The 23,404-nt window shown below is 43.0% G+C and overlaps 1 protein-coding gene and 1 pseudogene across 6 annotated transcripts in view; one reads left to right on the top strand and one right to left on the bottom strand.

The window, feature by feature from the left end:
* The first annotated feature begins 2,486 nt into the window (after positions 1-2,486).
* Positions 2,487-23,404, top strand: part of RNF157 (ring finger protein 157) — a 79,986-nt gene continuing 59,068 nt past the window's right edge. For all 5 annotated transcript variants that reach the window (XR_014257313.1, XM_082440241.1, XM_082440240.1 and 2 more), the window contains exons 1-2: positions 2,487-2,806; positions 23,093-23,211. Coding sequence is in view for 4 of the 5 variants with exons in the window: in XM_082440241.1 (XP_082296367.1) it covers positions 2,719-2,806; positions 23,093-23,211 (207 nt within the window). In the remaining variant the exon portion in view is untranslated. The remainder of the gene's footprint in view (positions 2,807-23,092; positions 23,212-23,404) is intronic.
* Positions 6,836-12,372, bottom strand: LOC309650203 (NHP2-like protein 1 pseudogene; annotated as a pseudogene). Its single transcript has one exon. The product of its transcript is annotated as an NHP2-like protein 1 pseudogene (transcript).

Genomic DNA, 23,404 nt, shown 5'->3' with positions numbered 1-23,404 from the left:
CTATTTACCCAAAGGATGCATGGTATTTGCATGTAATTTCCTTATGCACTCTGCGCCACCCCTCCCCAGACCATTTGTTCAAGTTAAAAGTATTTTTATGGCTCTCTTGATGGGAGTCATTTCTGGATTTTTCCTCTTGTCTGTGCCATCTTCTCCCTCAGGGCCTCTCCTTGGCCCAGATCTCTGGCAAGGGAGTCAAGAGGCACCAAGGAAGGACCTGGGAGGAACGCAGTGGCGGCTCTTCCAAGGGTTTGCTTATCTCGCCTGCACCCTGAGCACCCTTAGAGGTTTTCTTTTCCAAAACTGTAACATTATGTGATTATGTTGTGGACGGTGGGACTCTAATTCAATTCACAGAAAGTCTCTTTGAGCTAGAATTTTCCCTCCTTTTCTCTTCTGTCTCATGACCCTAGGCAGCCCGTTATCATTATCGCTTCTTCTTTTTTTTTTAGACTGAGTCTTGATTCACTAACGGCTTCTTCGCAACAGCCAGTGAGGATTGGGCTATTTCACAGACAAGGAAACTGAGGCTCGCTATGAAGGGCTTAGTCCAAAGTTGCACAGCTGCTTAGGGTCTTCATTTGTCCAACTCAAAGTCCAGTGCTCTTTCTCTGCCTCAGTTTCTCCAAGTGTGAAATGAGATGTTAATAGCACGTACTTCATAGGGTCGCTGTAAGGGATGGATGTTTTACTATATGTAAAAGTGTTTAAAATAGGGCCTGGCACATGGAGAGTGTTTAATAGATGCCCACTAATGTTACTGTGCTAGGCCTTGTGTTTTACTATTCCGAGCACTGGATTCATGACTCATTTGTGGGAGGAGGAACCAACTGATACGCTTGGGGAGTGTTATCCAAGATGGGGAATGAACCCGTTTCCCAAGCTCAGAGCAGGCTGAGATGGGACAAGAACAGATCCTTGCAAGCAACGGGATGGAGCTGCCTGATTGAGCCACATCCTGCCTGGCTCTGGCTGGGACAAAGAAACCTGAAGACGTGGGTAAACCCATTAAGGGGATGGTGCCCCCTTTACCAAATGCTGAGGGCAGGAAGGACAAAGTCTTCTGAACAGAGTCTAAGATTATAAGACGTTTTACCCTGCGATGTGCTGAAGGTCTTCTGCTTTGAGGCGGTTCTAGATGACTTGTATTTTCCCTTTACCCAGTAGTTACAAGGTGGGCCTATGTGTGGTGAAAGGAGTATCCAGGAGGTCCCTTCCAAAGGTATGTCCAAAAGCCTTCTAGTGATGAGGGTCGAGGGCTCGGGGGGAAGGCTCTGAACTCCTCCAGGGAGACCTGGTACTTGGGAGAGGCTGACCATCCACTCGTCTGGGCCAGGGGCTTGCCCTGTCGCTCAGGCCCTCCTCGGCATCAGTCGAAAAAAATGACAGGGGTGTGTTCCTGCCGTCCTGGGGACCTTGGAGAAAACCAAGGCAATTGGGCATCAGTATCATTCTCACCAGGTCTGAAGCTGAAAAGAGGGCGATGAAAAGTACAAAAGACAATCAGGAAAGAGACTCTGTGGAATGGCTTTGCAAACCTAATCCAGGGAACTCGAGGCCCCAAACTGTACTGTGTGTGGAGACCCTCTTGAAATCATGTTCTAGCAGTTGAAGTTCTTGCTCATCAGTCCACCCTCTCAGGAAAAAACACCAGACCCACACACACACAAAATAAAAGGTTTAAAACACAAATGTCTGTAATTCAGCTCTGGAGTGACGTCTTCTGCCCGTCCAAGCGTCCCACTGTTGTTGGGTGTGTGCTGTCATCCAGAGGAGCCCCTGCTCTGCCTGGCCCACTCGCGTCCCACTGGGTTGACTCTCCTTGCTCGCAGGTCTTTCCAAAGTTTCCGAAAGGTGCAGTCCGGGGTTGAATGTCTTGATCTTACTTTGGCTTGATGGTCCCCTAACTTCAGGGCTACATGACCTGCCCAAGGGACCCATAAACAGAGAACATGTATAGCTTTCTGCGCTTTGAAAGGAGCTAAGTGACAGGGATGGCGACCTCCTCCTCGCGGGTCCCCAGCACTCAACAATCTGCCTGTCCCCTGGGAGCCCCTGCTCTGGGGGCGGGAACCCACCCGAACTGCCCCGTCTGGGGGACTGGGGGCGCCCCTCTGCGGGGTTTCTGACCATTGGCTTTGGCAGATGCTGAGGGGTGGGGCTGGAGAAGGCTTCCTCCGGGCGGGGAAGCCGCGTGCGCCTTTCGGATGTTGGGGGACAATGGTGACCGAACTCCCGGCCTCGGCCTGGCGCGCGGCGAGGAGGCGGCTCCCGCGCGGTCACCTGACGGGGTCAGCGGGCTCCGCGGGGCGACGCGTCCTCGGCCCCTTCAGCCCGCGGAGGGCCGCGAGCCCCGGGTCGGCCCCGCGAGCCCGGCCGCCGCTCCGCCGCGTCCCGCTGCCCATTGGCTGGCGCGGCGCGGCCGCTCCCGCCCCGCCCCGCCATTGGCCTTGGCCGCCGCGGTCCCCGCGCGCGAGCCGCCGCTGACATCACCAGGCCTGAGGCGGCGGCGGCGCCCCCGGCCCAGCCCGCAGCCCCCCTCGGCACAGGCGCCGCCGCGGGGCCCGGCGGAGGATGGTGCGCGGCGTGCCGGGGGCTCCCCGCCGCCAGAGCCGCAGCACCGAGGCGGAGCCGTCCGCGGCCGGCAGCCGACCCCCGCATCGGGCGCGGGGCGAGCGGCCGCGGTGAGGCGCCGAGGGCGGCGCGGGCGCAGCGGCCATGGGGGCCCTGACCAGCCGGCAGCACGCGGGCGTGGAGGAGGTGGACATCCCGTCCAACTCCGTGTACCGCTACCCGCCCAAGTCCGGTGAGCACGCCCCGGGGCCGGGAGGAGGTCGCGGTGCTCCCGCGCGAGGGCTCCGGGCGTCCCGGGGACGCAGAGGCCGACGTCGCTGCAGAGCGATCTCGGAGGGTGGGAGGTGTTGGAGGAGGTCTGGAGGGGTGCTTTAGGGCCCTTGGCCGGGTCGCCGGAGTGGGCAGCCCTGCCGCCGGGGGACGGGAGCGACCCCCACGCAGTCGGTCCTGTGACAGAGACGTGCGCTCGGGACACTGCGGCTCCCGAGGGGCGGGGTGTCCGCGGCGCGGGCCGGATCCCCGCTGGCCGCAGCGCTGCGTCCCTTCCTTCCCGCCCGGTGGCCTCTTCCCTTCGGGAGCTGAGGGTTAGGTCAGGCGGGCTTGGCATCCGAGGCAGGCGCCTGTGCCAGGTGCTGGCCCTGGTGGCCTCCGGAGTGGGAGGGACAGACACAGGTTTGAATTAGGTTTCTCAGGGGAAAGCTCCCGTCGCCTGCTGGAGGATGGAGGCCGAAAATGCGTTGGCTGTACTGGTGCTTTTTAAGAGGCTGTCAGAAGAAAGAAGGTGTTTAACAGAAATGTTAGGGAATCTAGTATCAGAGGCACTCGGGTTGCCGCTTTGCCAAAGTAGTGGCAAGCCTGGTTTTTGGAATGAGGGTAGCTCTGGGACAGGGCACAGGTATTTAAAATGTAGAGAAGTATTATGTTTGTTTTCAGAATCATTAAAAAGATAAATATCTCCAGCCTCTGGTTTGTAGCATAAATATTGGAAGTGGAGGAGAATTTTGACAGCACAAGAGAGGCTGACTAGTGGATTGAGTACCAGCCAATTCTGAACTGCTGGCGCATGACCTAAGTCTCTGCTCTTTGTTTTTCCTTGCTTTTCTCAAGACTTCTGGGGACCCATGGCTATCATCTTCTCTTTGGCTTAGGACCTGATGAGGATTTTCGTGATCTTGGAGAGATGTCAGAATTGCAGCAGGAGGATAAAGACACAGTAATGAGATGAGCTGGTTTCTCTGCAGTCTGTCCAGTTTGTGCCAGCCGGAAGTAGGGACCAGACAATGAACCTGCACCCTGCAGAGTGTCTGCCAGAGCTGTGTTGCTCACTGATCTGTGCCAGAGAGTGAATCCTTGCAGAGATGAATGTGCTTAAGAGCTGCTTTAGAACAGTCTGAGATAAAGCCGTGCATCATTAGTGTTTTAATAAAGCTCTAGCTGATTATGACTGTATGAAACCAGTGCTAAAGGAAGCATGCATTTTGCTTTTTAGTAGACAAAAATATGCACAAATATTGTGGATTTTTCTTTTCTGAAATCACTTAGCCTTTATTGCTCAGAATATGGAGCAGGTTTTGCTGGCTTGGAGTTTGCAGTAGAATTTGCTGCCTCAGAAGAGTATTCACCCCTCCTTCACTTACGGGAATAAGCAAAGGTAAATCACTGGAAGGCTAGTCCTCAGAAGATATTAATACAAGTATGAATCTTGGATGATGATAATCAAAGGATAATGGACCAAACTAAAACTTTTCTTAACCAGCACCCTCCATACCTACAGTCTTAAATCATCCTCTCCACTCTATCAATCTTTTAAAAGTTTTCCTAATGGTAACTCTTTTTTTTTTTAAAAATAAATAAATGAATTAATTAATTTATTTATTTTTGGCTGTGTTGGGTCTTTGTTGCTGCGCGCGGGCTTTCTCTAGTTGAGGCGAGCGGGGGCTACTCTTTGTTGCAGTGCGCAGGCTTCTCATTGCGGTGGCTTCTCTTGTTGTGGAGCACGGGCTCTAGGCACGAGGGCTTCAGTAGTTGTGGCCCACAGGCTCAGTAGTTGTGGCTCTCGGGCTCTAGAGCGCAGGCTCTGTGGTTGTGGCGCACGGGCTTAGTTGCTCCGCGGCATGTGAGATCTTCCCGGACCAGGGCTCGAACCTGTGTCCCCTGCATTGGCAGGTGGATTCTTAACTACTGCGCCACCAGGGAGATCTCTGGTAACTCATTTTTAATCAGAGCTTTTGCATGAGAGAAATCTTTGTAGCAAGTGGGCCAAATTATGTATGTTGAAGATAAAACACAGAAAATAGGAATCAGAACATTCATGTCCCAGTCAGCAAATCTTGGTGTAGGTGAAAATATGCTGTAGTCTAGAGGCATCTCCTATCCTTCATCTGATCTTTAGATTTACCTGACTCTTTATTGGATTATAGTATTTTATTTTTAAAAATTAATTAATTTATTTATTTATTTGGCTGTGCCAGCTCTTACTCGCCGTGTGCGGGATCTTTGTTGCCGCGTGTGGGAATCTTTAGTTGCGGCATGCAAACTCTTAGTTGGGGCATGTGGGATCTAGTTCCCTGACCAGGGATCGAACCCAGGCCCCCTGCATTGGGAGTGTAGAGTCTTAGCCACTGGATCACCAAGGAAGTCCCTGGATTATAGTATTTTAGACCCAAAGGAACCTTGCAGAGAATTTGGCCCCAGATCCATTCATTTCACCGGTAAGAAAATGGAGGCCCAGAGAAATCAATTGGTAAGGCCAGGGTTACCCAGCAAGTTAGTGCTCTTCTTACGAAAGCCTCTGCCTTTTTCAAGGAATTGAATTTTGAACTTGTCCTTGGTGGTTTGTGGAATGGAGGCTATTCTGCATCAGAATTGAGACAAAACTCAGAGGCCTGACTCCCTGTTGAAGAATCAGACTGGGTTGATTTTGAGGTCTCCCTATCTTGAGTACGGAAAGTAGAACAAAGCAAATAGCAGAGTCAGTTTTCTCCAGGTGACTAAACTGGCTGAGCTGAAACCGCCCTCTGGCTCACTGGAAAGTCTCTGTTACTCCATGGCCTTGGAGTAGTTATTTCAGTAAGCGCATGGTCATTAGTCCCCGTGATGATGGTCACAGTGCCCAGAAGAAATTGCTTTTTCTTTCTTGTTTTTTTTTTTTTTTTTGTGGCTGCTTTGGATCTTCGTTGCTGCACGCGAGCTTTCTCTAGTTGCAGCGTGTGGGGCTACTCTTCATCGCTGTGCGCGGGCTTCTCATTGCGGTGGCTCCTCTTGTTGTGGAGCATGGGCTCTAGGCAGGCAGGCTTCAGTATTTGTGGCACGCAGGCTCAGTAGTTGTGGCGCACGAGCTTAGTTGCTCCACGGCATGTGGGATCTTCCTGGACCAAGGCTCGAACCTGTGTCCCCTGCATTGGCAGGCGGATCCTTAACCACCGTGCCACCAGGGAAGTCCCTCTTTTTTGTATTTTTAAAGGAACCCCTTAGTTTTGTATGCACATTGAACTAGAAACGTTTAAAAAGTATTGAGAACAGCCGATTTCATGTTGGAACTTGGGTTTACAGCTTTTTTTCTTTTTTCTTTAATAGAGATAGGTGAAAATAAAATAGCCTAGAATTATTTCGAATTATTTATTTTTTTGAATAAGTAATATAGTCACATGGTTCAAAGTTTAAAAGAATGAAAAGGCATACAGTGAAGGTCTAGTTATCACTGTAGCTGTTCATCCACCTAGTTCCTCCCCATACACCTCTCGTACCTACGTAACCACTTTCTGGAATTCGTCCAGAGTTTCTTGTGTAAATACAAGCATAGCATGCTACTTAGACTGCTCTGCACCTTGTTTTGTATTTGTTTTGTTTACTTTCAAACACATTGGAGATCTTTTTATATTATTTCCATATTAGAGAGGGTTTTTTGTTGTTGTTCTTTTTTTTAAAAAAACAACTGTATAACATTCCTTTGTGTGCGCATGCTACAGTTTTTAACATAGTCTATTGGTGAACATTTGGGAGTGGGTTTTTTTTTTCAGTCTTTTACTATTGCAAACAATGCAGCAATAATTAACGTTATACTTATGTTCTTAGGTGATTTTTAGCTTTGTTAATAAATACATAAATATTAATCATTTAAATAACAGAAAGTATGATGGGAGTTTGTTTCTGTAGAGTATTTCTACATTAGCGTAGAAAGCTATTTATAGCACTGTTCTGCATTTGGTCGTGCCTTTGTAATTTTTTTTAAAAAATTAATTAATTAATTAATTAATTTATTTGGCTGTGTTGGGTCTTTGTTTCTGTGCGAGGGCTTTCTCTAGTTGCGGCAAGCGGGGGCCACTCTTCATCGCGGTGCGCGGGCCTCTCACTATCACGGCCTCTCTTGTTGTGGAGCACAGGCTCCAGACACACAGGTTCAGTAGTTGTGGCTCACGGGCCTAGTCGCTCCGCGGCATGTGGGATCTTCCCAGACCAGGGCTCGAACCCGTGTCCCCTGCATTGGCAGGCCGACTCTCAACCACTGCACCACCAGGAAAGCCCCCTTTGTAATTTTTGAGTTAGAAACAATACGTGCTTTTAAATCCTTCTCTGAGATCTTCGCTTCTTTCAAAGCCCACGATCATTGGTTCAGCAAAGTTAGGGCTTTGCTGAGGTGGTTGTTTTTATGCGTGTAGGCCTGACTTTTGAAAGGGGTCCCCATGTTGATAAGAGTCATTAGTTCTGTTTTCTCTGTCCAGGAAGAAATAGACATACTATAAAGACAATTTAATCCATTTTAATTCAGTACCTGATAAATCTAGTTCATTTTTCTCTTACATATTTGAGCAAATTGGAAAATAGGAGTAATTCATTTTGCTCAGGTGTTAAGAGGGAAACCTATTATAAAAATTCAGAATGGTAATCAGAGTCCTGAGCAGCTAACATCATCATTTTCCAAATTTTTGTTACATTGGAGTACACATATGCTTGTCAAGTGGGTCTGTCCTAGGGCATACCACATTTCTAAAGCGTGGGTACTAAGTCTTTGCTTATCAAATAGTTATAAAAGTTTCTCTTAGCTTTTAGGGCCATCAATTCAATATGTTTCGAAACCGGGGGCTTTCAAAGATGGAACTTACTGCAGAATAAAGAATTATTTGGTTCTGGCACATTTTGATTGATACGTTAACTAAAATTAAGTAGGTTTCTGAAATTCATAGTAAATACATTTAATACCATAAAAAATGTAAAGGTTCTTCCATTTAATGATGGAGTCATCAAGATCAGGAGTTCAAATGCTAATATTATTATTATTTTTTTAAATAAATTCATTTATTTAATTTATTTATTTTTGGCTGTGTTGGGTCTTCGCTGCTGCGCGAGGGCTTCCTCTAGTTGCGGCGAGCGGGGTCTACTCTTCGTCGCAGTGCGCAGGCTTCTCATTGTGGTGGCTTCTCATTGTGGAGCACGGGCTCTAGGCGCACGGGCTTCAGTAGTTGCGGCACGTGGGCTCAGTAGTTGTGACTCACGGGCTCTAGAGCACAGGCTCTTCAGTGGTTGTGGCGCACGGGCTTATTTGCTCCGTGGCATGTGGGATCTTCCCAGACCAGGGATTGAACCCGTGTCCCCTGCATTGGCAGGCAGATTCTCAACCACTGAGCCACCAGGGAAGCCCCAGTATTATTTTTGAACACTTAAAAAGTGGTAATTCTTCTCCTTTCGAAACCTCCAGTATTTTTGCTTTATTTGTACTTTACTTTATTAAGAGCAGACTGATTTCTTTCACTTCTTGATTTTGTCTTATGATTTGGGGCCTTTCATTTACTTATATGATGGTGGTTGTGTTCTTTTGTTCTTTAGCATCTCTTTTCTCTTTCTGTTTATTACCATCAGTGCACGCTCTTGGGCACCTGCTATGTATATATCATGCGTTGTGCTGTGCACCAGTGTATAGATTCTGATCCTGTGATTTTGATGCCTATGGCAATCAGCAGGATAAAAGCCCTCAGAATCAACTTTGTAATTCATGATGTGGGTCACAGAAGGGAGGATTAACAATATAAGCTATTTGATGGCTGTATCAGCCAGGGTTCTCCAGAGAAAGAGAACCAATGGGAGATATATACATATAATTGGCCTCCATTATTGTGGGGGCTGGCAAGTCTAAAATTTGTAGGGCAGGTCAGCAAGCTGGAAACTCAGACAGGAGTTGATGTTGTATTCTTCAGTCTGAAATCTGTAGGACAGTCTGCCAGATGAGAAACTCAGGCAGGATTTCTATGTTAGTCTTAAAGCAGAATTCCTTTTTCTCCAGGAAACCTCAGTTTCTGCTCTTAAAGCCTTCAACTGATTGGATGAAGCCCACCCACATTATCAAGGGTAATCTCTTTTACTTAAAATCAACTAAGTATAAATGTTAATCACATCTACAAGATGTCCTCGCAGCAACATCTAGATTAGTGTTTGGACAAACAACTGACCACCATAACCTAGCCAAGGTGACATAAAAATTAACAGTCATAGCGGCTTCTTTTTTTTTTTTTTTGGCCATGCCCCACAGCTTGTGGGATCTTAGTGCCCCAACCAGGGATTGAACCTGCGCTCTCAGCAGTGAAAGCACAGAGTCCCAACCACTGAACTGCCAGGGAATTCCCAGTGGCTTCTTTTTTTTTTTTTTATAAATTTATTTATTTATTTATTGGCTGCTTTGGGTCTTCGTTGCTGTGCGCAGGCTTTCTGTAGTTGCGACGAGCGGGGGTCTACTCTTCATTGCGGTGCGTGGGCTTCTCATTGCGGTGGCTTCTCTTATTGTGGAGCATGGGCTCTAGGCGTGCGGGCTTCAGTAGGTGTGGCACGCGAGCTCAGTGGTTGTGGCTCACGGGCTCTAGAGCGCAGGCTCAGTAGTTGTGGTGCACAGGCTTAGTTGCTCCGCAGCATGTGGGATCTTCCCGGACCAGGGCTCAAACCTGTGTCCCCTGCATTGGCAAGCAGATTCTTAACCACTGCGCCACTAGGGAAGTCCCCCCAGTGGCTTCTTATTTTAACAAATTATTCTTGCTAAATAGGTGCTGAGCTCAAGTTTTTAGTTTCTGAAAGAGTGCTTGTGCTGGGGAAACATATTTTTAAAAGTCTAAAAATTGCAGTCTTTAAAAATCATTATTTAAAAATTACTCTCCTTCCTGGACTTCCCTGGTGGTCCAGTGGTTAAGAATCCGCCTTTCAATGCAGGGGACACAGGTTCGATCTCTGGTCGGGGAGCTAGGATACCACATGCCACGGGGCAAGTAAGCCTGAGAGCCACAACAAAGAGCCCACATGCCACATGAAAGATCTCATGTGCCACAACTAAGACCTGATGCAGCCAAAACTAAATAAATAAATAAATAAAAATTACATTCCTTCCAAAATTTCAGTGCTTATCATCTAGTATCAAAGATAGAATGCAGGCATACAGAGATAAATAAGAATACAGAATATACCATGACCAGGGATCTATCTCAGGAATGCAAGGTTGGTTTAATATCTGAAAAATCAATCAGTGTTAATACACCATATTGGTAGAATAAAGAATAAAAACTACATGATCATCTCAATAGATGCAGACAAAACATTTAACAAATCCAACACCTTTTCAAGGTGAAAAACACTCAGCAAACTTAGAATAGAAGGGTACTTCCTCAGTCTGATACAGGGCATCTATGAAAAGCTCATAGCTCACTATACTTAAAGGTGAGATACAGATGCTTTCCTGCTAAGATAAGGAAGAAGACAGGGATGTCTGCTTTTGCCATTCAGTATTAACTGGAGATTCTAACTAGTACAATAAGGCAAAACAAACACATTTTTTAAAAAATTTAAGGCAACCAGATTGTAAAGAAAAACGTGAAACTGTCTTTATTCATAGATGACATGATCCTATGTATAGAAAATACCAAAGATTCCACAAAAAAACCTACTAAAACTAAAAAATGAGTGAGGAACTTTGCAGATACAAGATCAGATCAACACACAAAAATCAATTGTGCTTTTATATACAAGCAATAATCTGGAAATGAAATTAAGGAAACTATTGCCATTCCCAATAGCATCAAAAAGGATACAGTTCTCAGGAATAAATTTCACATAATAAGTGTATGATTTGTACAATGAAAATTCTAAAATGTTGCTGAGATTGATGCTTTAACTAAAAAAGTTTAAAGAGATCTAAATAAATAGACGTTTCATGTTCATGGAATGGAAAACTCAATATTGTTGAGATGCCAGTGTTCTCCAAATTGATCTGAAAATTGAGTACATTCTCTGGTACAATCCCAACAGACTTTTTTGAAGAAATTGGCTGGCCAATTCTAAAATGTATGTGGACATTCAAAGGACCTAGAATATCCAAAACAATTTTGAAAAGGAAGAACAAACTTGGAGGATTTTCACTACCCAATTTCAAAAATTACTATCAAGCCATGGTGTGGTATTGGTACATCAAGAAACATATAGATCAGGGACTTCCTTGGTGGTCCAGTGGTTAAGACTTCACCTTCTAACGCAGAGGGTGCGGGCTCGATTCCTGGTCTGGTCGGGGAGCTAAGATCCCACTGGCTTGCTGCCAAAAAACCAAAACATAAAAGAGAAGCAGTATTGTAACAAATTCAACAAAGATTTTTAAAATGGTCCATATCAAAAAAAAAAAAAATCTTAAAAAAACAGCATGTAGATCAATGGAACAGAATTGCAAGCCAGAAATAAATCCTTATATTTATGGTCAGTTGATTTTGACAGAAGTGCCAAGACAATTCAACAGGGAAAGGATAGGTTTTTCAACAAATGGTTCTAGGACAATTGGATATTGACAAGCAAAAGAATGAACTTAGACCCTTTCTTCACATGACCAAAAATTAACTCACAATGGATCACAGAATGAAAATACTACCCACAGAATGGGAGAAAATATTTGCAAATCTTATGGATGATAAGGGATTTATATCTAGAATATATAAAGAACTTGTACAATTCAAAAAACAAAAAGACAACCCGATTAAAAAAGGAGCAAAGATCTTGAGTAGACTTTTGTCCAACAAAGATATACAAATGGACAGTAAGCATGTCAACAATGAAAAGATGCTTAACATCATTGGCTATTAGGGAAATGCAAATCAAAACTACGGTTAGATAATACTTCACATCCCCTAGGATAGTGATAATTTAAAAAACAAATAGTAAGTGTTGGTGAGGATGTGGAGAAATTGGAATCCTGGTCCCCCGCTGGTGGGAATGTAAAGCGGTACAGTTGCTATGGAAAACTGTTTGGTTTTTTTCCAGATTTAGCGCTACAATCTTTTATAACCATAGAAGGTAGCTGGAAATACTAGATGCTAACAGACGATATGATACATAACCCCTGGTGTAGGAGTCAGCAGGGAGTGTGACAGAGACCACCTGTTTAGACTAAGAGCCTTTCAATGGACTGCTGGATGGATTGGATCTGCTGCTTCAGTTGTGAGCGTTCTTTCATGGTGACAGAACAGGCGAAGACAGGCCTGGAGACCCCACCGGCTCGCCCCAGGGCCTGCTTGGAGCGCACAAACACACAGGGCGCGTTCTTGTCCTCACACAGCAGTGGGAGGTGCAGGATGACCTCCAGGGGCTCGGGTCTGCAGCCATCACAATGAACTCAGAGATGCCTCTGTTGAGGGTTTTGGTGGCCTCACTGGCTCCTTTTCGAAGCTGCTTGTAGTTACGTGATTGCTGAACGAGGTCCAATAGTTTCTTAGTGAGGTGGGCATCTGTAAGAGGGTAGGCCTTCAGATTTACATCAGCCTCAATCACGGCTCCAGTTCCATGGTGTTGTCATTGGTCAAGGAGCACAGGTGATGTCAGAGTTGGAGCCCTCACCGCTGCAGAAAGCTCTATGGAAAACAGTTTGACAGTGCCTCAAATGTTCATTATAACTCAGCAATTACAGCCATATGTTACACACACATACATAATATATATATGCCCAAGAAAAATGAAAAATAAATCCACACCAAAGCATGTACATGAATGTTCATAGCAGCACTGGTCATAATAGCTAAAAGGTGGAAACAACCCAAATGTCCATCAACTGGTGAATGGAACAACTGATAAAATGTGGTAAATCCATGCAATGGAGTGTTACTTGGCAACAAGAAGGAATGAAGTATTGATATTTGCTACAGCTTGGATGAAACTTGAAAAACACTGATGTTAAGTGAAAGAAGCCAGAGGCAAAAGGCCATATATTGTATAATTCCATTTATATGACATGTCCAGAAGAGGCAAATCCATAGAGACAGAAAGTAGATTAGTGGCTGCCAGTGGCCGGGGGAGGGGGAAATGAGAAGTGACTGCTAATGGGTTTCTTTCTGGGATAATGAAAATGTTCTAAAATTAGATAGTAGTGAATAGTTGCATAACTCTGTGAATATACTAAAAAACCATTGAATTGTACACTTTAAATAGGTGAATTATACGATATGTGAATTATAGTTCAATAAGACTTTTTTATTGTTACTTTTTAAAATATTTATTTATTTATTTGGCTGCTCTGGGTCTTAGTTGCGGCATGTGAGATTTTCGTTGCGGCATGCAGGATCTTTTAGTTGTGGCATGCGGGATCTAGTTCCCTGACCAGGGATTGAACCCGGGCCCCCTGCACTGGGAGAGTGGAGTCTTAACCACTAGACTACCAGGGAAGTCCCAAAGCTGTTTTAAAAATGGACCTAAATTCAAGAGCTAAAACTATAAAACCCCTAAAAGAAGACATAGGAGAAACTATTTATTTGTTTCAGATTGGGCAGAGTTCTTTGATACAGTGCCGAAAGCAAAATCCATAGGAGAAAAAACTGATAAATTGGATTTCTTCCAAATTAAAAATGTTTCTACTTCAAAAGACAACATTAAGGAAATGAAAGGACAAGCCACCTTCTGAATGAAAATATTTGCAAAACACATAAAGGATTTACTTCCAGAATATATCGAGAACTTTTTACAGCTCAATATTAAGAAGACAACCCAATTTACAAATGGACAAAAGAGTTGAATAGGCATTTCACCAAAGAAGATATAGGAATGGCCAATAAATACATGGAAAGATGCTCAGCATCAGTAGTTATTAGGGAAATACAATTAAAACCACAATGAGATAGCACTTCAAAACCACTAGGAGAGCAACAATAAAAAAGACAATATCAAGTGTTGGTGAGAATGCAGAGAAATTGGAATCCTTGTGCATTGTGGATGGGAATGTAAAATGATGACAGCCAGTTTGGAAAAGAGTTTGGGAGTGTCTTAAAAAGTTAGGGACTTCCCTGGTGGCACAGTGGTTAAGAATCCACCTGCCAATGCGGGGGACACGGGTTCAAGCCCTGGTCTGGAAAGATCCCATATGCCGCGGAGCAACTAAGCCCACAAGCCACAACTACAGAGCCTGCTTTGGGCTTACATTGGAGAAATACAAACTCCCTAATTGTATGTCAACGAGGGAGTTTTACTGGCTCTTCAGCTCACCAATCCCTGCCTTCTTCTGTCTTAATGTCTCTTTTCCTCTTACCTCTCCTTTTTTGGACTCTTCTCTTTATTATTTCCCCTGAGAATAAAAACAACTTACTGGGACTTCCCTGGTGGTCCAGTGGCTAAGACTCTGTGCTCCCAACGCAGGGCGCCCGGGTTCAATCCCAGGTCAGGGAACTAGATCCTGCACGCCGCAACTAAAATCCTGCATGCCGCAACTAAGACCCGGCACAGCCAAGTAAATAAATAAATAAAACAAATTACAAAGTAGTTTGAGTGCCATTAACAAGCAACAAAAGCACCCATACTTTTGGTGTGCCATTCTCCATTCTAAGTAGCTCATGAATGTATATTCCAAAAAAAGATCAAGCTTTCCCTAAGAGGAGTTCTGGTGCCAACTCTTAAGATAAAATGCCTTTCATTCCACCTCCTTCCAGAAGAAAAGGTTATTCACTGAGTTTGAGGCAAAGAAGGGATACCCAGGTAAAAAGATACAGCAGGTGGTTAAAGATTTGGAGTGAAACTCCAAAGAAAGATCAGAGACAAAGGTTTGGGAGTTGAGGATGGCAAAGGAAGGCCAACATGTATTAATTGCCCACTGGGCCTAGCCAGCTGCATAAATGTTATCTTATTAGATCCCAACAGCAATGCTTGGAAAGAGGTATTATTATCTCCATTTTACAAATAAAGAAGCCAATGCGGGACTTCTCTGGTGGTCCAGTGGGTAAGAATCCACGCAGGGGGCCTGGGTTCGATCCCTGGTTGGGGAACTAGATCCCGCATGCATGCCGCAACTAAGAGTTCGCATGCCGCAGAGAAGATCCCGTGTGCCGCCAACTAAGACCCGGCGCAACCAAAATAATAAATAAATAAATAAAGCCAATGCTCAAAAAAGTTAAATGATTTGTCCTAGGTCACACAGCTGGTAGACGGCGGCATCAGGATCAAATCCAGCTCTGTCTTAAGTCAAAGCCTTTGCTGTGATTCTGTGAGGAAGAGAGAGAGAGAGGAAGAATGAAAGAAAAGGAGAGGATGGGGCTTTTAGAGACAGATCCATGTTTGGGGCTGGGTGGAAAAGTGGGGCAAGAAGAGGAAGACTCAGAAATTAGTGTTGAAGTCTTCTGAGCATTCACAAGGTGAATGAATTGTGGGAAAAGACAGTTGGCCTGGTTGGTATTCCAGAGAAGAGTTTCATGCAGTGGTGGAAACTGTTGTAAAGATTTGAGGGGAAAAAAAAAAAGATTTGAGGAGTTGTTGGATGTGGGGTAGGAGTAGACAGAGGATGAACTGGTGGATGGGTGGATGGATGTGGGTGGGTGGATGGATGGATGGGTGAGTGGTTGGGTCTTAAGGCATGGCAGATGGAACTTGTTTTTGTATTTGTTTTTTTAGTCAGGGAGAGAAGACATTTGTAGAATGAGGCAAGTAGAAAGCCAGCGGAGAGAGGGGAATAGAAATCTTGAGAAAGAACGATGGTTTCTGATGAGATCTGGAGGACATAGAGGCAGTTGGGAATGAGAACCCAGGTGAAGAAGTTAACCTTGGAATGGAGAAAAGAGGAATATCTTCTTGAGACGGCAAGAAAGTATGAATAGAAGTATGGGTAGGTTGTAAGGTGATGAAACTTTTGTAATGGAGAAGGGTTTGGGGGTTTTTTTGGGGGCTGCGCTGCACGCGGCATGCAAAATCATAATCCCCAACCAGGGATCGAACCCGTGCCCCCTGCAGTGGAAGCACGGAGTCTTAACCACTGGATGGCCAGGGAAGTCCCTGGAGAAGGGTTTTGAGGGAGTGCCACAAAGGAAAAGGAAGACGGGTAGAGGGGTCAGGTTTGGGGACTTGAGAATATGGGAAAGATTTGGGTCCATTGATATGTGCCTTGCTCTAAATACTGTAAAGCTGCAGTTGTTAAAACTATATTGTACTAGTTCAGAATAGAATAGAATCCAGATCTAGGTATATATAGCATGATAAAAAGAGCATTTCAAATTAGTGGGGGAAATGGAATAGTCAGTAAATGGTGTTAGTAAAATTTCCTATTTGGAAAAAAAAAAATTCTTATCCCATACAGTCCATGAAGACAAATTCCAGATGTAAAAACAATCAAATAGAAAGAAAGAAAAAAAAAAAAAAAGCAGGCAAGCAACATAAACTAGAAAGAGTAGGGAGTGTTTATCAGTAGGGAAACAGTTAATTCAATCTGGGCACTCATTGGGATTACAGTGTAATCCTTAAGAGTACACACAGGCTCTGGAATAAAAATAGCTGGATTTGGGGCCTGACACTGCCTCTTACTAGCTGTGTGACCTTGGACAAAGTACTTAAACTGTCTGTGCATTCAATTCCTCTTTGGTAAAATTAAAGAAAAAAAATTAGTAACACCCACCTTATAGGGTTTTGAGGGATAACCTATATAATACTTGTTAGTACAGCACTGGTATAGAGTAAGCCCTCAATAAGAGGTGGTTATTATGTAGTCATTAAGAACAATGAGGTCAGGAATTCCCTGGCGGTCCAGTGGTTAGGACTCTGGTGCTTTCACTGCTGGGGCCCGGGTTCAGTCCCTGGTTGGGGAGCTAAGATCCTGCAAGCTGCTCGGAGCGGGCCAAAAAAAAAAGAACAATGAGGCAATGAGGTCAATCCGTAAGTACAGACATGGAAAGATGCCTACAGCACATTAGGAAAAAAAGCAACATGCAGCTCTATATGAGTAATATCCCAATTAGGTTAAATATCAAAATAAAGCAAAACAGAAAACCTGAACATGTTTATATATGTATAGGAAAATCTGGAAGGCTGCAAACTGATTGTTCATAATGGAGTGACCTTTCATAGTGTTGGATTATCACTTTTTAAATTACGTACTACTTTGTATTATTTTTTTTTTGCCAAAGACATGTATTACTTATATAATTTTTAAATTTTGTTTATTTATTCAATTATTTTTGGCTGTGTTGGGTCTTCGCTGCTGGGCGCGGGCTTTCTCTAGTTGCAGCAAGCGGGGGCCACTCTTCGTTGTGGTGCGTGAACTTCTCATTTGCGGTGGCTTCTCGTTGCGGAGCACGGGCTCTAGGCACGTAGGCGTCAGTGGTTGTGGCATGTGGGCTCAGTAGTTGTGGCTCGAGGGCTCTACAGCGCAGGCTCAGTAGTTGTGGCGCATGGGCTTAGTTGCTCCGCGGCATGTGGCATCTTCCCCGACCAGGGCTCGAACACGTGTCCTCTGCATTGGCAGGATTCTTAACCACCACCTATAATTTTTTTAAATAAGTAAAAAACATGAATAACAAAAGCAGCACTGTAGCATTAGAATTGACTTGAACAGTTAGAGATGTTTAAATACAATTTTGTTACTTTCCTTTTATTTTTGTGACCTTAAGCTTAAAGTACGTTATTGAAATGTCATGTAGATGAAGATTTTTCAAATATATGAAAATGTAATAGGATTTCCATAGCCAGTTTTTCCATATTTTAATTTTTTCTTTTTTATTTCCTTTTCTTTTTATTTATTTAAAAAAATTTTTCCCATATTTTAATTTTGTATGAAGTTATTTTTAAGTACAATTCCATTTTCTACAATAATCAAGGATATAACTCCATTGGTCCAAAAGTAGGTGAAGATTAGTATTTTTCACTTATAGGCAGGATATCTGTCTAATTTATTTTACTGTGACCTCAATTTTTAAAAAAATACCAAAAGAAGGGAAGATTGATTACAGATCTTGCAATAAAAACTCCCAATTAGCATGAGATAGTGACTAAAATCCAAAATATATTTTGCTTCATCTTTTACTCTATACAAATTATCACAATTTTATTGATTACTCAGCGTCTTTGAATTTTGTTAGTTTTATAAAATATAAGGTTTCAAAAACCTTAAAATCTTTGATTTGGAATCATGCCATGACAATAAATAAATTGCTATTACCTAGAGGCCTAAACAGTTGGGTTTTTTCCCCTAACCCTTTTTCTGTAGACCAACATATTTCAGTAATATCACAGATTTGGAAAGAAAAGTTATTTTAAATTAGAATAAAATTAGAGTTTCTGTTTGTTAACATTTAGGGTACCCTTTAAATACAGAGTTGTAGAAAGACGGGAAGGAGGTTTAACTGCCCTTTATTGCGTGATGTGATAATACATAGTGGTTTGGTGGCAAATGTCAGAATATCTCACTGGGACAGATATAAATTCTGGAATTCACTGAGCAACATTGAATTTCATTGTGATGTTAGGAATATGCCCTAATATCTTAATTCACTGGATAAATTATTTAAGTTAGTGTATTCTAAGATTTTTCTCTTTGTTCTCTTGCTGAGTAACAAATAGTTGTATTTTTCTTCATGGATAGTTGAAAAAAGAATGTGAATAGCTCCTTAAAAGTTTTTATATTGATTACCTATTGAAATAATATTTTGGATATATTGGGATATTGGAATATCCAACATTGGGATAAATAAAATATATTCAAATTAATTTTGCTTATTTTTACTTTTTAAAAATGTGGCTATTAGATAATTTAAAATTACATATGTGGCTTGCATTTATGGCTCATGGTATACATATATATATTTTTGGCCACGTCACGAGGCATATGGGATCTTAGTTCCAGGACCAGGGATTGAACCCACTCCCCCTACAGTGGAAGCGTGGAGTCTTAACTACTGGACCTCCATGGAAGTCCCATGTTAGCGTATTTTTGTTCAGTGCTGATCTGGAAGAACAGTGCTAGTGTTAATTTTCTTCCCTTGTAAGTAATTTGCTTTTTGTTTGCCTGGATGCCTTTTTTCTTTAATACCTTCTTAAAAATACTGAAAAAATATTGTATTAGCACTGGTCATTCTGGGCCATACCTTATGGGTTTTTTTTTCCTTGATATTTATTTTTATTGTGGTTAAAAATACGTAACATTAAACTTACCATCTTAACCATTTTCAAGTGTACAGTTCATTAGTGTTAAAATCTCTAGAACTTTTTTTTCTTGCAAAACAAACTCTATACCCATTAAACACTAATTCCCCCTTTCCCCTCCCACTCACACCTTATGTTTTAAATATAATTTGGTTAAGAAATTATAGCCAACTAATAATGGAAAGCTTGCAGGTTATCTACTAGTCATGTGTGTTTTTTCCCATTAGCAAATAGGCAAAGAAGTGTTTTAGTGCAGTTCTTTTTCCTCTGCCATTTCTGATTTTAGAGCGCAGTTCACACTAAGAAGCAAAAATGTGTGCAAATTGTCCAGAAGGCATTTTTTTTCAAGGATTGTTAGTGTGTTTGGTGTTCCCATCTGCTGATGTGGCCACTCTAGGTCACTGTGCCCTGATCCACACCTCTGGGCAGCCTGGGCGAACAAGCAGAACGCTTTAGCTAGGCTGCAGATAGCAAGTTTGCTCTCTCTCTAGTCTAACTGGGGTTATTAGCGAGGTGCATTTCAAAGAGAGGGAAAAACAAAATTTCGGTTGTCTTAAGTTTAATTTTCCTTTTACCTGATGAGGCATTTCTATTTTAAGTGCGCCAAGGAAGATCAGCTTTTCCTAGGAACTTGGCATTGACGCTTCTCCTGAAATGAAAAATCCCCTTTTCATTTGTGGATTATTGACCTTAATTTTATTTTATTTTATTTTATTTTTTAAATAAATTTATTTATTTTTGGTTGCGTTGGGTCTTTGTTGCTGCGCGTGGGTTTTCTCTAGTTGCGGAGAGCAGGGGCTATTCTTCGTTGCGGTGCGCGGGCTTCTCATTGCGGTGGCTTCTCTTGTTGTGGAGCACAGGCTCTAGGCACGTGGGCTTCAGTAGTTGTGGCGCACGGGCTTAGTTGCTCCACGGCATGTGGGATCTCCCCAGACCAGGGCTCGAACCCATGTCCCCTGCATTGGCAGGTGGATTCTTAACCACTGCGCCACCAGGGAAGCCCTAATTTTAGGTCTTTGTATATGTGTGCTCTTGATTTCTAATGCCAGGCAAGGCTACAGTTAGCTCTACACTGCTTTCTGGATAATTTCTTTTAATGTCACAGCTCCCCCAAAAATGGCATTTCCAATAGAACACTGTCATCTTTAACACTTTAACCCTGAAGCCATTAGTGCTCTTCTTTTGCTAGGATCAAATCTCCGTGGATTTCATTGTCCCCGCATCCCTCACCTGACTGCTCCCAGGTACTGGAAACTCAGCGTGTCCCACATTGAACTCAACCTGTACCACTCCAGACACCAAACCTGCTTCTCTCGGTTCTTTATTCATGATTTGGGCAAGCCATCCATCCATCAATGTAAATATCTTTCCCTTTTCTAATTTCACCTAATGTATAATAAATGTATAATGTCTAATGTATAAAAAATATATTTTACTAAGGTTCAACAGTAAATGACAAATTCTTTGAGATGGCTGCGTCTGCTCATGGCAACTAGGCACCTCCCCTCTCTATAAATTATGCACATGGAAAATAGGGCTAGTAAGTGCTAGACATAAATAATTGATAATTAAGCTTTCCTAAATGATGAATCGCACTGCTGTATCACTGCAGATGGCTGCCCTGTGTGTTTTCGTTTTGATGGGCAACTTTCAAGGCTTCCTCAGTGATTGCTTTGGTTTTGGCTGCTATCACTCTCAAACAATGTTTTCCTGCTTGTTATTTAATTAAAGAATTGCCTCACTTTGTGGCGAGTGATTTTATCCACGTTGTTTTGTTTAATAAGTGTTTCTAGACTAAAGCAGCTCCATGTGTAGAAAATCCAAAAAATGAACATTTGGTTCAGTTTTTCTGTTAGAACTTTCTTCTCTGTCTTCCTTGCTGTGGCTTCTTCACAGGCTGAAAGTGCTGAATCTCATTTTTTTTAGAGTTTGCTGTAAACCTAAAACATTGAAACATTTACCTGAGCCGTATAACACATAAAGAAGACTTTTGCAGATTCATAAGTTCTTTGTATTAATCCAAGAACTGGGGTATATGAGAGCATCGATAAAGTATGTTATGGTAGGAGTCGTTCACTTTGAACAGCTTGCCTTTGTGGGAGAATTAGATTATAGAAATGTGGCTTAAGAAGCATTTTTTTTGCTGGAAAGGGTGTGGTGAAAAGGGAACCCTCCTGCACTGTTGGTAGGAATGTAAATTGATACAGCCACTATGGAGAACAGTATGGAGGTTCCTTAAAAAACTAAAAATAGAATTACCATATGACCCATCAACCCCACTACTGGGCATATACCCAGAGAAAACCGTAATCCAAAAAGAGTCATGTACCACAATGTTCATTGCAGCACTATTTACAATAGCCAGGACATGGAACCAACCTAAATGTCCATCAACAGATGAATGGATAAAGAAGATGTGGCACATATACACAATGGAATATTACTCAGCCATAAAAAGAAATGAAATTGAGTTATTTGTAGTGAGGTGGATGGACCTAGACTATGTCATACAGAGTGAAGTAAGTCAGAAAGAGAAAAAAAAATACCGTATGCTAATGCATATATATGGAATCTAAAAAAAAAAAAAAAAATGGTACTGATGAACCTAGTTGTAGGGCAGGAATAAAGAGGTAGGCATAGAGAATGGACTTGAGGACTTGGGGTGAGAGTAGCATTGACATATATACACTACTGAATGTAAAATAGTTGGCTGGTGGGACGCAGCAGCATAGCACAGGGAGATCGGCTCGGTGCTTTGCGATGACCTAGAGGGGTGGGATAGGGAGGAGGGGAGGGAGGCTCAAGAGGGAGGGGACATGGGGACATGGGTATGCATATGACTGATTCGCTTTGTTGTGCAACAGAAACTAACAGTATAGTGAAGCAATTATACTCCAATAAAGATCTATTTTTTAAAAAAAAGCATTTTTTTAATTGAAGTATAGTTGATTTACAAAGTGTTCATTTCTGCTGTACAGCAAAGTGACTCAGTTATACATATACATACATTCTTTTTTCTATTCTTTTCCACTATGGTTTATCACAGGATATTGAATATTGTCCCCTTTGCTATGCAGTAGGACCTTGTTGTTTATCCGTTCTATGAGAAGCATTCGTGTAATCATCAGATTTGGAAAGTGTTCCCAGATGGAATGTGCAGTGTTACCTAAGCCTCCCTTGGTGACTTAGTGCCATCACGTCCTGGCACGGTTCTTCCTTCTATCTGGATAAGGCAGATGGGGATTCTGACCCTGACTGCTGATTGCATCTGTTTAGTGTAGAGTTGAAAATATCCCTGCCTCCTGGCTGGTCAAGGTGGGGCAAAGAGAGCCTGTGTGACTGATGTCCCTGTAACCTTGGCCATTAGCACTGCTAATGAATTTGAGACTAGGGTTTGTGTATGTGTCTGTACCTTTCATAGCACTAAACTTGTCCAATTAAACTACATAATCTATGTGGTAGTTGGTAGGTAAAGCCTGGGGCAGTATTATTTAAATTTGTATTTTCCTATTAAGCAATCATTTTGAAGCAAATATGAAAAACAAAGAGCCTTCACTGTGGAGGGTTATGGAGGTATACACGTAGGTAGGTAGGTGCTGAGACTTCTGTGTATAGGTATGAGCTGGCTTATGAAAAATCTAGGCAAAGAAACGTATGTGTGTATGCACGCTGATACCTGCAGTTAAGATTCCTGAATAGGTGGAGAACAAAGAATACCTGCTTCCAGTGTAAGGAAAAAAATCAGGAACAAAACACATATATATGTTCATTAACATATATATATATAACATAGATATGTTCATACATTATATGTTCATGTGCATTGTGGGGCCTTCTGGTCTTTTGCTTCATGGTATCAGGCAGATCATGGTAAAGATTCAATTAAGAATATCACAAGGAATACAGTGATCTATTTTATATTTGGTATCTTGGGTTCTCACTGCTATGATTTTGCTTATTTTGTGCCATTATCCCCAATCAAGAGAAGAAAATTTTCCTAGGGTTAGAAATTGCTCTAATTGTTTGTTGAAGGGTTAACCTTTTTTTTTTTTTCTGCATCAGCTTTCTCGCTTGGCTTAGTTTGACTGGTTTCTGTTTGATTTTTCTGTCTCTCGCCCTCTAGGAAGCTATTTTGCCAGCCACTTCATTATGGGAGGAGAGAAGTTTGATTCAACTCACCCCGAAGGCTACCTGTTTGGAGAGAACAGCGATCTGAACTTTCTGGGGAACAGACCAGTTGCGGTATGATTGTAATCCGTTTACATCCACGCGGGGCTAAGTGGCCAAGTCGAACGGTCTTGTCAAAATAAGTTTGTAATTGCTGGTTCAGCATGTTTGTAGCTTGGTCTGAGTTGAGAGGGGCCCTGGGAGCCAGACCGCAGCCTCTCTGATGGATCAGGGTCTCCTGGCACTAGAGGCCGCCCCGTGGAAAAGT

This window comes from Balaenoptera physalus, assembly GCF_965194825.1.
Source record: "Balaenoptera physalus genome assembly, chromosome: 20".
NCBI lineage: Eukaryota > Metazoa > Chordata > Mammalia > Artiodactyla > Balaenopteridae > Balaenoptera > Balaenoptera physalus.
Note: the sequence above shows the minus strand (reverse complement) of the source record. Positions and strands in the feature narration are given on the sequence as shown.